Source organism: Lissotriton helveticus, chromosome 11, assembly GCF_964261635.1.
Source record: "Lissotriton helveticus chromosome 11, aLisHel1.1, whole genome shotgun sequence".
NCBI classification, from domain to species: domain Eukaryota; kingdom Metazoa; phylum Chordata; class Amphibia; order Caudata; family Salamandridae; genus Lissotriton; species Lissotriton helveticus.
The window spans coordinates 935320575-935334251 of NC_136072.1; the positions used below are offsets into that span (position 1 = coordinate 935320575).

The 13677-nt window shown below is 42.7% G+C and overlaps 1 protein-coding gene across 2 annotated transcripts in view; it reads right to left on the bottom strand.

Moving 5' to 3' along the window:
- Positions 1–13677, bottom strand: part of INPP5J (inositol polyphosphate-5-phosphatase J) — a 186523-nt gene that overhangs the window by 48382 nt on the left and 124464 nt on the right. For both annotated transcript variants that reach the window (XM_078667265.1, XM_078667264.1), the window contains exon 8: positions 3463–3572. In XM_078667265.1, coding sequence (XP_078523391.1) covers positions 3463–3572 — 110 coding nt within the window. The remainder of the gene's footprint in view (positions 1–3462; positions 3573–13677) is intronic.

Sequence of the window (13677 nt, forward strand, 5' to 3'; positions counted from 1 at the left end):
GCGAAGTGCAGGAGATATGTAGAAAGAGCTCTCTCAGCGTCCGCAAGCCAGCCCACTGCCACCGGGCTACTTGCAAACACTAGGCGAGGGCCAAATCGCGCTCCTAAATAGGGGCGTAGCAAGGGTGGAGTGTCAGGGATAGCCTATAGTGAAGGTAAGCCCAAGCAAAGATGGCGCCCGTTACCGCTGGGAACCCGCGATGAAGATCAGCCCCCAGCCAGCAGCTCACCTCTGAAAGTGAAGACTCAGGTTAGTAACCTGCATAACTTTGAGGTACAGTGGTTATACAATTTAAAAACAATACGAGGCATAAAAACGCCACCGCTCGTAATCAACTTGGCGAAGTGCAAGAGATATGTAGAAAGAGCTCTCTCAGCGTCCGCAAGCCAGCCCACTGCCACCGGGCTACTTGCAAACACTAGGCGAGGGCCAAATCACGCTCCTAAATAGGGTCGTAGCAAGGGTGGAGTGTCAGGGATAGCCTATAGTGAAGGTAAGCCCAAGCAAAGATGGCGCCCGTTACCGCTGGGAACCCGCGATGAAGATCAGCCCCCAGCCAGCAGCTCACCTCTGAAAGTGAAGACTCAGGTTAGTAACCTGCATAACTTTGAGGTACAGTGGTTATACAATTTAAAAACAATACGAGGCATAAAAACGCCACCGCTCGTAATCAACTTGGCGAAGTGCAGGAGATATGTAGAAAGAGCTCTCTCAGCGTCCGCAAGCCAGCCCACTGCCACCGGGCTACTTGCAAACACTAGGCGAGGGCCAAATCACGCTCCTAAATAGGGGCGTAGCAAGGGTGGAGTGTCAGGGATAGCCTATAGTGAAGGTAAGCCCAAGCAAAGATGGCGCCCGTTACCGCTGGGAACCCGCGATGAAGATCAGCCCCCAGCCAGCAGCTCACCTCTGAAAGTGAAGACTCAGGTTAGTAACCTGCATAACTTTGAGGTACAGTGGTTATACAATTTAAAAACAATACGAGGCATAAAAACACCACCGCTCGTAATCAACGGGGCGAAGTGCAGGAGATATGTAGAAAGAGCTCTCTCAGCGTCCGCAAGCCAGCCCACTGCCACCGGGCTACAGTTAGGGACTAAGTCCTTTGTATTGTGGTCACCCAATCTGTATTCCGTAAACTTATTTTTTTTAAATTGCCGAAAGTGCGCCATTAAATAGGGTTGTGGTTTTAATGAGGTATACAAATTTATTACTGCCCATGCATGGCGTCGTTTGGACAATCTTTTTTTATCTTCCAGAAAAGACAGTTTTTTTGTCATGGCATTACATGCTTTATTAAATGTAGCTCTCTCCATCTTTTGTTTCCAGACTTCTTCCATGTCTAATACCGCCAGAGCAGTTCGCAGGGAATCATGCCATGTGTTTGTTATTCTTTTAATATATTGGCTTTGTATTTCCATCCAACATAAATAGTTCAGCGACCCTGGTTCAGAAGCTCTAAGTTTCCAGCACAGTTTTACAAATGTTGCCTTTCTTTGATATTCCTGGTTCTGGAGGCCGAATTCTAGGCGCACTTGTGCTGGAGATGCTCCCTTTGGGAGATTAAAAACAGCTTTAAATGTTTTTGTCTGCAGCTCATTTAATATAATAATTTCTTGGCCGTGCCAGATTTCCAGGCAGTAGGACAATGTCGGAAGCAATTGTGCTGCCATTATTTTCAAAAGGTGTCCATGTGAAGGGCATTGCAATTTCTTGCGGAGTTGTTTATAGGCAAAAATCAATGACTGGGCTTTCGCTTTAATGTCCATTTTTTGTTCCATAAAAGACATTCTTTGGCCCAATTTGATGCCTAGATATTTGTATGTTTTTGTTTCCTCAATGTACGTCTCCTTGGCATACCATTTATATTTCGACCCTGCTTTTGGTCCTGCTAGGCGAACCACCTTATATCAAGCACTCAAATCAAATCAAAATCAAATCAAAATCAACTTTATTCGGTTTCACGTACAGAAAACCATAAAAGTTTCACAATATCGAGCACTGAATCCTTTCGTAATTACACTTTCTTCCATACTACTTTTCAAGATGATCTGGTCCTTTACACCTGGTGTTGGGACGGGATTGTCCCCTGCATGGTAAACAGGTGTGTACACTGCCCTGTGCAGGCTGACTGCATGTGAAACTAGAACCTTGATTTTTGAGGGCCCTGCTGATGCACTAATCTAGCTTGGGCTCTCAAGGCCTGTCCGTGGTGACTGCAAGGTTCAGGAACAGTTTTGTAACCTGAATGGTTATACCAAGCATTCCTTCTTCACTGACACAGTCTTTACTGACCACTGTCCATGTCCTGGGGTTTTGGCATGAACTGGTGTCAGCGACACACCAACATGTTTGTGAATTGGGAGTACTGAGCAGACCTTTCTTCAGTTTCAGTGGGAGAGTAGCCTAACGGCCCCACTCATGTACAGTTCTGCTTACATATAAGAACCAGATCCATGCTCTCACATCCTTTGTACATAAAGTGTGTCTGTATATGGTGTGGATGGCAGCAAGATTCTATCTTGTGGCAAAAGTCCGAGTGCTGGGACCCGTGGGATTCATTCTGGATGACCCTTGGTTTGACATGGCATAAGATGGAGAATGAGACACCGCTTACCCAGACATTGGACATGTACTGTCTGGAGCTGAAACAATGAGACTTGGACAATAAAGTGAGAGAAGATGGAGAAAGGCCTAATATTAGCAACTCTATGGGGACATTTTTATCAGAAGACTGCTGATTAGTCGTTCCTGAGGACTGTCATTTGGTGGATGGTAGGGAATGAGTCGGCAGATTCTGTTGTTAAAAGTGACTCCGTTTGTAGGCAACTCTTTCTCTTTTGTCTGTTCCTGATTACTACTTCAGGAAGTCTGATGACAGACAGGTGCTTCACTGTGCTCACGTTCTGGGATACTCCAGCTAGGAGTCAGTACCAATACCAGCTGTGAGCCATCACCTTGCACAAACATTTTGTCTGCACTTCAGACTTAAAGTGACATTTGAAAGTGACCCAACCCATTCTGGTTCTAGCTTATTTTAGCCTGCAGAGTTTTTGCACCCTGTAGCTGAACCCTATTACTATGTGTAGTATTTCGATTTGCTTTAATAGTAAAGTACTTCTATTTTCCTGTGACAAGCAATGAGGTGGATAGTGTGTTAGTACGTCTTTTGGTTGTTGAGTTATGAGTCTCTACTCTCAAACTATCACTCCAAGAAGCCTTTGGCTGCTCGCCCACACTACCCTGTGAGTTCAGTGTAGAAAGTGTTACTTGGCCCGAGCACCAGGACACCAAAGGCAAACAACTCCAAACACCATGGTTGTGGCCCAATAGCTCATAGCTTCCCTGTGCCCCAAACAGGGTCTTACACATGAACATTTTAGTTGCCCATCCCCGCCCCACCACCCAACTTGTTTAAAACCGAATCTACACATTTTATAACACAAATCTTCATATCTTTACCTTGTATCATAATTGTTGGTGCCAACATCAAACTTGTAGGTGGGCGGAAACTTTAGGGGTCCTTCCAAGAAGCCCTTTAGAACGTGCTCAGTGCTTTTTGCCATGGTCAGCTGTGGGGACAGAGACAGGGTTAGATTGGGATGCATGCATCAACACATCTTTCAAAGAGGGAAAGACGAAGGACACCAAACCCGAAGGAGGGGGAAGAAAATATCCATCATCTCATGTTCATTGGCAAGTTTAGGCTTCCCGTGGTTTCTCCATAGCCAATCCCAGAGGATCTAAGGGCCATATTATCAAGAACAGACGATAAAATTATCGCTGCTTTATCGACAGGAAATAATGGGCTTGATAATATGTCCTTGTGAATTTCCATAGCAGCCCAAGTTCTGGTGTTAACCTGGGCTGCTATGGGAATTCCCAAGGGCATATTATCAAGCCCATTATCGCAGCTTTAGCGGCAGTTTCCTGCCGATACAGCGGCGATAATTTTATCACCTGTTCTTGATAATATGCCCCTTAGTTTGGCCATGTCTTTTAATGATGTATGCATCATGGATGTCCACATTATCACAGAATATATTATAGTGGCTCCTAGATACAGGACAGAATTGCAACCAGCTACTAAGGCTGGATATTACGGTCTTGTTAGTCATAGATCATGCTAGTTAATCTTGTTAATATCTTGTGACAGTGTGATTGAACAGTGTATTGTCTTTATAGGAAAAACAAGTGTCCCCCCTGTATATATGCATAAGAACAAAAAAGTGATAGGTTGAGTAGATGAATCAATTTCAGTCACTCATAATTATTCTGCACTGCATGGAAGCCTATCTCTTATTCTTTCACAGCGCTATTAGATACAAAGACCAACCATAAGCAAATCAGCAGAGGTCCTGCCCCAAAGGCCAGTTTCGGCCAGTTTGGACATAATAGGTGAGGTGCAGGTTGAGGTCTATGGCACAGTAAGCCAGGCCCTAATTTGGGTATCGCCATACGTGGGTGCCAGGCCCTTATTGGGGTATCGCCATACGGGGGTCCTGTAGCTCACTGTGCCAACCACCTTGACCATAATAACCTCTCATGTAGCATAACTACCCAAATATATACGTCACTGCATTAGTCGGAATGGCTGAAAGAATACAAGTTGCTATGATGTAAACCAGCAAAACAAATAAAAGAACGAATAAAGAGTGGAATAGACAGTTTAGCTAACAGAAGACATGTAGCGTCTTTGAGGCCTGTCCAATTTTTGTCTCCTTTGAGGTCACCCAGTATAAGAACCCCCAAAGTCCCAATCATGTTTGGTCATCCGTAAGATTTTTTGTCCCATAATATGCTAATTCCCTATTTGCCTGGCTTTACATGGACTGCACTCGGCAGAAACTGCAACCTGTAAGTCCACCCTTCCTGTGTTTGTAAATTGTTTCTCATCCTTTGGTATTTATTAACCAATCAGTTCTAAACCCAGTTTTCCAACATGGCATCCGCATTCAGCAAATGTTTAACAACTCATTCACATTTTTTGTACCATGGACCCTTTATTTGCTGAGTAAATTGCTGCGAGAAACGTTGGATGATACTATTTTGTTATAAAAATAGTTTTCAATTAGTTGTAAGTGTTTTACACACACTGTGTGTTTTCTGTGCCCTATTAATAAATAAATACATAATTAACTTCCCTCAGGAGAAGTGATTTCACAGGCAGGCAAGATTACTATTAGTGGCACGAAACTGAACAGGGAAATTTGGCTTCTATTGAACCTTGTGGAAACTCACACAACTCTATGTGATCCGCATAACTAACTGCTCAAAGATCAGAAGAATTGGAGTTGCGAGAAAGAGTGGAGGCCAAAGGGTGTACAGCTGATCTTCTTTTTCCGTTGGCTAGTTGCATTTTGAAAGCAACAGGTTCAGTCTAGCAGCGGATGTGGTGAGAAGATGCTGACAGTGCAACTTAGACTTTGGCTAGAAGAGGTCGGCATTGCCTAATCCTTACTTATTTACAGGATAGCTACAACTGGAACCCCCTCTTCTGAGGTCCTTGCAGTTTCCCAAGATCTTATTGGATGATTGCCATAACTGGGACTGCCCCTTCTGGAGCCTCTGTGGCTTCTCCTTATCTGATTGCAGGACAGCTCAACCAAAAATGCAATGCTGGATATTCAAAGTCAGTTTTAAACTGAAACAGACAAATCAATACTTGCAAAAATCAAAGCATCAAATGGAAAACAAGCATTTGCAATGCAATAGGTCTCGCATTAGGAAAGTTTGAGCTATTGGTATTGTAAATCACACATTTTTTATTTATGTTTTGTTTTTGAAAATAGCTAAATTAGCCGACCCGTGCTACTCCGCTTTTTGCGTCGGAAAAACTTGGCTCCCTCTGGAAGTCGAAGGGTTTTGATAGGTGGGATGTGATCGGTATCAGCAGGGTTAATGATGTATGGATCAAGGGTAGAGTCAAGACGTTTGAGGAGCTGAAAGTTGAGTACGACCTGAATGATAGAGAATCCTTTCGGTATGCACAAATCCGACATGCGGTCCTGTCCGTATTTCCCCTGGGTTCGGATATTCCGGAGGCGTCCCCGCTTGAAGATCGGATACTGGATGGACACGTCCCTGATAGCACGATCTCGCTCATATATAAAAAGTTAATTAATACCAGAATTGACCTACTGGATAGCCTTCGAGAGTTATGGACTAATGATGGTCTAGAACTCGATGATGAAGACTAGCAGGCTGCGATCTCTTCCCCGAAGGAGGTGGCTATCCCGGTACGCCTCCGGTTTGTCCAGCTCAAAATTCTTCATAGGGTATATGTGACTGGTCCTCGTCTGGTACGCATGGGATTCTCGGCGGATGGGTTGTGCAGGCGTGGCTGTGGTATGGTGGGCACGTTTCTCCATATAATTTGGGAATGTCCTGCTGTGCTGCGCTATTGGACTTGCGTGCATGAAGTTATGAGTGAGGTCACGGGTGTGCAATCATTGCCTGAAGCGCGGAGATGTCTGTTGAATGTCTGGGAGCCGACTGATTATGACCAGGCGCAGCTTCGATGGGTGACCTTGGGTAATATGATTGCCAAGAGAGACATTGCCCAGTTATGGGGCGCCCAGAGGCCACCGACAGTTCTGGTGTGGCAACAAAACATGGACTGGTGCATGTTTAGAGAAAAGACTGTTTATGTTTCCCGTGGCACGCCCCGCAAATGGGGGAAAATTTGGACTCAATGGAACACATACCGTGGTGATATATGTGCTCCCCCCCGTCCGGAACTGAATACTGACCTGTCATCCTCCCAACCCGATGTTTCCTCCGCAGGAGTTTAGATATCTTGTTTGCTTCTTGTCTCCTCCCCCCCCAATCTCATCGTATACTTCTGACATTTGATTTGCATATGTACCCCCCCCCCAGCAACGAAGTGACACATTTGTATTATATTGCCTTGCTTTTGTTTTATTTCTATGTTTCTTGTTATTTGAATTCAATAAAAATATTTAAAAAAAAAAAAGAAAATAGCTAAATTAATAGCGTTGTCATTTACAATGCCAATAGTTATTACTTTCGCAAATCTGACACCTATAGCATTTGTAATGCAATATGTGTTGTATTTACGTGACTTACATGTATTGATATTACAAATAACAATGGCTTTTAATTTTTTTTCAATATTTAAAACTTAAATAAAAGTTATTGTAATTTATAATGGCAACAGCTTAAAGTTTTGTAAATAACTTTTGTGAAGATTATGTTCAGTGTAGTTTATTGTGATGAAAATCCAAGAACAGAAGTGAGATTTTAACATCTTTTTGTTACATTTGTAATAAAGCTTGAAACATTGAGAGAACATATTTGAACCAGGTGTTGTTGAATGGTGGCACAGATTGATGTTGTGGTGGCGCTGAGTGATGTTGTGATGGCGAACAAGTGATGCTGTGGCATTCAGTGATGCTGCGGTAGCACAAAGGGATGTTGTGGAGTCCCTGAGTGATGCTGTGGTGGCGCTGAGTGATACTGTATGCTATGCTATGTTTTGATTTGCTATCCTATGTTTTGTTTTGTTATGCTATGCTATGTTTTGCTATCCTATGCTTTGATTTGTTATGCTATGCTTTGTTTTGTTATGCTATGCTATGTTTTGTTATGCTATGCTATGTTTTGCTATGCTATGCTTTGTTATGCTATGCTATGTTTTGTTATGCAATGCTATGTTTTGTTGTGTTTTATTATGCTATGCTTTGTTTTGCTATGCTATGTTTTGTTATGCTATGCTATGCTATGTTTTGTGTTCGGTATGCTATATTTTACTATGCTATTATATGTTTTGTTTTGTTATGCTATGTTTTGTTGTGTTTTGTTAAGCTATGCTATGTTTTGTTGTGTTTTGCTATGTTTTGTTATGCTATGTGTTGTGTTATGTTATGCTATGTTTTGTTATGTTATGCTATGTTTTGTTATGCTATGCTATATTTTGTTTTGCTATCCTATGCTTTGTTTTGTTATGCTATGCTATGTTTAGTTTTGCTATCCTATGCTTTTTTTTTGTTATGCTATGCTAGGTTTTGTTGTGTTTTGTTTTGTTATGCTATGCTATGCTTTGTTGTGTTTTGCTATGCTATGCTTTGTTATGCTATGCTATGTTTTGTTGTGTTTTAATATGCTATGCTTTGTTTTGCTATGATATGTTTTGTTATGTTATTTTTGTTATGCTATGCTATGCTTTGTTATGCTATGCTAAGCTTTGTTTTGTTATGCTATGCTATGTTGTGTTTTGTTATGCTATGTTTTGTTGTGTTTTGTTATGCTATGCTATGTTTTGCTATGCTATGTTTTATGTATGCTATGATTTGTTGTGTTTTGTTATGCTATGCTATCTTTTGTTGTGTTTTGCTATGTTTTGTTATGCATGTTTTGTTTTGTTATGCTTTGTTTTGTTATGTTATGCTATCTTTTGTTATGTTATGCTATGTTTTGTTCTGCTATGTTTTGTTCTGCTATGTTTTGTTGTGTTTTGTTATGCAATGCTATGTTTTTTTATACTATGCTATGCTATGTTTTGTTTTGCTATGCTTTGTTATGTTATGCTATGCTTTGTTTTGTTATGCTATGTTTTGTTATGCTATGCTATGTTTTGTTGTGTTTTGTTATGCTATGCTATACTTTGTTGTGTTTTTCTATGCTATGTTTTGTTTTGTTATGCTATGTTTTGTTATGCTATGCTGTGTTTTGTTATGCTATGCTAAGTTTTGTTATGCTATGCTTGTGAGGGTGTGTGAGTGAGGGTGAGTGAGGGTGAGTGAGGGTGAGGGGGTGTGAGGGTGAGGGTGTGTGAGGGTGAGGGTGTGAGGGTGAGGGGATGTGAGGGTGAGGGGGTGCAAGGGTGAGGGGGTGTGAGGGTGTGAAGGTGGGTGAGGGTGTGAGGGTGGGTGAGGGTGTGAGGGTGAGTGAGGGTGTGTGAGGGTGAGAGGGTGAGTGGGTGTGAGGGTGTGTGAGGGTGAGGGGGGTGAGAGTGTGTGAGCGTGAGGGGGTGTGAGGGTGAGGGTGAGGGGGTGTGAGGGTGAGTGAGGGCATGTGAGGGTGAGTGAAGGTGTGTGAGAGTGAGGGTGTGTGGTCAGGACAGTAGCAGGAGCCAGGATAACAGTTGAAGATTAGCATAAACAAAATGAATCAACGCTACATACATGTTTGTGTGTGCCCTCATAGGTGTTCATGAGTGCATGAGAGTGGGTATGTCAGTGTGCCCACTCGGATCAAATGCTTTCCCTTGGATAGTAATTCTTAGCAAACTTGTGGCCATCCATGGCATGATGTCCTCTACCTACTCCCACTGTAATGATGGCTCTGGCACAAAGATGGCAATTCTTTGCAACCTGTGGGCATCCATGACATGATGCCTACCCCTGGTACAATGTTGTCTGTAGCAGAATAGTGGCATGTCTTTTCAACTTGACCTAGAATGGTGGTAATTCTTGATGTACTGTGTTCAATGGGTGGTAATCCATGGCCCATTCTGAAATAATCCTTTCCTCTGCTTCAAGGTGGTAACACCGGGCATAATGTTGCAGTCAATAGGTTTGAGGTAGCGTGGCACTTGTGTAAATAATTTTGAATACACTTAATAGTAAGCATACTCCGAGAAGCCAGAAACATGCGAATGAACACAGGTAACATGCACACCATTGTACATGCTCAGCCAACTCTCTTTCAAAATGCCAGGACAGATATTGCTTTGTTAATGCGTGTTATGGAGAGAGGGACAGGTAAAATTAAACCTAAACCTAATGTGCGTGCAAGTGTTTGTTGCCGAGAGTTGTGCTGGCATGAGTTATGATGGAGTCAAACTGCTAGAAATATATCTATATTAAGTAAACCACCAACGAATCAGCCTTACAATACAGTGCAGACTTTACAAACAGCGATACAAAAGGGGGTGGTGATGGACGGAGCATCTGAACCAATCAAACACTCACACCCAGTCAAAAGATCTGGATTTAATCCATCACCATTCTTTAGCCCACTCTGCCACCCCAGTTCAGACTTTACAAACAAGCATTGGCCACGCGGCCGGGCGGCAAAGGAATAATTAAAAAAAACAAGCATGGGATGAATAAAAACGCGGTAGTGAGGATTGGAGGTGAGTGTGACAAAACTCTGCAACTTGTTCCGCCTTGGTGAGGTATATGGGCACTGAAACGGCAACTGGCTCAGCCCTACTGGGGGATAGGTGTGGGGCGGCGGTATCACTATGGAGAGACTGCGTGGTGACTGCGTTGGTCAGTTTCAGAATCAGGAGGGGCAGAGTTAGCACAGTCTGCGAGGGATCAACGTGTCTAGAGGCAAAGCATAGCGGATGTAGCATTGCAGCTAGCAAGTCGAGTGTTTTCAAGCTGAGTGTCCCTAGAGAGATGGCAACACAGCAACAGCATTTGAGGAGCAAGGCTACTGTAAACAAGCACGGTAGGCTTTCACTTTAGTCCACAAAAAAAACCAAGAAAGGTGCAGAGAACGCCGAACAAAACACGGCTTCCCCGCGAAATGGATGCAAAAAAAACCAAGCTCTCGGCATTGCTGTGGCGGGGGGTCGGGGGAGCAGGAGCGCATTCTTTTGAAGTCTGATGGGGGGGCGGGGGAGTGGCTTGGGAGCGGATTCCTTTGAAGTCGGATGCCGAGGCTCAGACAAATGGTGATGGTGTTTGATGTGCACCTCACACGCCTGCCTCACAAGAACTGTACGCGATCTGCAGCTCGGTAGACTTTTCGGACTGCTTACTATAATCTCGCCTATTCAATCCCTAACGGGATAAAATAGGCGAGACCTAAAAAGGGCCTGATTTAGAGTGCGGTTATGGCACTCCTTCACCCTGACGGAGTTACCGCACTCCAAATTTAGTATCCACATTTTAACATCTCTTATAGTGGCAGGAACTGGGGTCCCGGAGGTTCCCGTCAAGGCATTGAAAGTTTGCCATACAGCTCTGTCAACATGACAGAGCCGTACAGCACACTTTCACTTGCTTTAATTTTTTTTTTTAAATCCCAAAGTGGGAGTTTCGTTTTGAAAATATAAAAAGGTACAATCCCCTCACCCTGGTAGATTTCTCCCATGACATGTGGGTGGGGGGTATAATCAAAATGATGTTATTTTCACTTACTGACAAAAGTAAAAACTTAGTCTCATTAGTTTTGTTAGTTTTTTGACCACCTACTGTAATTAATTAATTAATCAAATTCACTGTGTGTTTCGTCACTTGGACATAACGTCTCTAGATGTTCACAAGAATAGGCTCTCTTTTGTTGATGATAATTATGATTAAGGGGTAGGAGAGTAGCCCGGTTAGGGTTTGTCCCGACTCCCGGTTTTGATGTATTCAAATTACGTTGTGAACTCTCGGACTTTTTTAGAAAGCTGAGGTTAAAAAGCTTTTTTGAAAAACAAGTGACTGATTCTACGCCGAGGACGAAAGGTGACACAGACTTTAGATCGAAGTCTACATTCACCCCTCCTCCACACAGTGTTCCGCCTGAAATATTGGCTTTTGAACAGGCTGTGGTCAAGGAAATTGAATCCATCCAGACTCCCAGTCCTTATAAAAACTTGACATCTGGCGAATTTAAGGCAATACAGACACTACAAAGGAACTCTGATGTAGTGATAAAAAGTGCGGATAAAGGGGGTGGAGTAGTTATCCAGCATAAGAAAGCCTATGATCAGGAGTGCAGGCGATTGTTGAGTAATACAACCAACCATGTTCTGCTCAATGAGGATCCATCGGAGGATCTCAAATCAGAGATAATTGAACTTGTAGCATCAGCAGAGCAGGACGGTTGGATTACTAAACATGAGGCTGACTATTTAACAACTTCTGAAGGTAAAATTCCTTATTTTTACACCCTCCCTAAAACACACAAAGGTGTCTCACCACCACCAGGGAGACCAATTGTCTCAGGTCTAGGTTCTTTGCTTGAACCGTTGTCCAAATATTGTGACTTTTTCTTAAGACCTATAGTAGAATCAACTAGTACTTACATCAGAGATACAAAAAATCTGCTTGCTCTACTAGAGACAGTAACCTTACCGGAGGATCATTGTTTTCTGGCGACATTAGACATTGAGAGCCTCTATACTTGCATCCTACAAGATGCAACTATTGATGTGATAGCCGACACACTAGAGACCACTACGTGGAATTACAAAACATCAAAATCCTTTGTGACAAATTGTGCATCTTTGGCCCTTAAGAAAAACTTTTTTCAATATGAGGACCAGTTATATTTACAAGCTACTGGTACCTCGATGGGCAGCACTTTTGCCCCCAGTGTGGCGGGGCTGTACGTTTTTAACTTTGAAAGACTTCACATTCTACCTCCTGATAACCCCTTTCTTGACAACATCATCCTATGGCAAAGGTACATAGACGATGTGCTGTTAATATGGAAAGGGAGTGATGAGACACTAAAATCCTTTTTCAACTGGGTTAATGGTTGCGATCCCAATCTTAAGTTTACCTATGAATACAACTAATCCACTGTGGTATTTTTGGATGTAACCATTACACGAGTAGGGAATAAGTTAAAAACTAAAACCTACTACAAACCGACCAGTAAAAATAATCTTCTACATTACACCAGCTTTCACCCTCAACCATTGAGGGAAAATTTACCATTTGGACAGTACCTCCGCATTAGGAGGAACTGTAGTGATGTAGCGGACTATAAAGACCAATCAAGGGACTTGACTACCAAGATGCACAATCGTGGCTACCCACAACATCTATTAACGAGGAGCTATAAAAGAGCGAGAAATCAAAATAGAGACTCCTTGTTAGAAGACAATCCACGCAATGAGGACAGTGAACCACCGTTGACATGTGTCACTACATATAACACAGCATCTAATATAGTGAGTCGCTGCATTAATAAACATTGGAGAATTCTAACTTCCAATAATGTAACTGGGAAAAACCTGTCTTTTCATATAAAAAGGCTAAGAGTCTCAAAGATTCCTTGGTCCACACGCGCCCTCGGAAGACACAGGAGTCCACCAGAAGTGTCCTGAATGCGTGGGGGTTACCGCCTGTAAAAGGACATTACCCCTGCGGAGGTTGTAGTGTGTGTCCATTCACCACCAGCTCAAAAACTTTAGCATTGGAACCCAATAAGATCTGGGAACAGAGAAGCCACACTAACTGTAACACTGCTAATGTCGTTTATTTAATTTCCTGCCCCTGTGGTTTGCGATACGTAGGAATGACCAAAAGGATGGTCAAACTCCGTATTTGTGAACACAGAAGCAGTATTAGATGTGGTAAGAGCAACACGAAGATGACAACACATTTTTTGGAACAGAAACATTCCCCGGATGACATTCACTGGACAGTGATTGAACACCCTGAACATAGCAACGAACACAGATTATTCGAATTGGAACAGAGGTGGGTTTACCGCCTATCTTCAAACCGAACGGGACTTAACGATGATATCCCCTGGGGTATTATACGAAGATAGAGCCCCCTCTGTAGAAATTCAGTATTTTTATATTCTTTTACTGAATTTATTTTTATATTCTTTTACTGAATTTGTGACTAAATAGCTCCCTGAAATTATTCAGAATTCCAACATGCAATATGGATCCTAGGGTGCTTAAGAAGCAAATAAACATAAAAAACTTTTTGTTGCTATGTATTAATTATTGGTTAATATTTCCTATCCTGC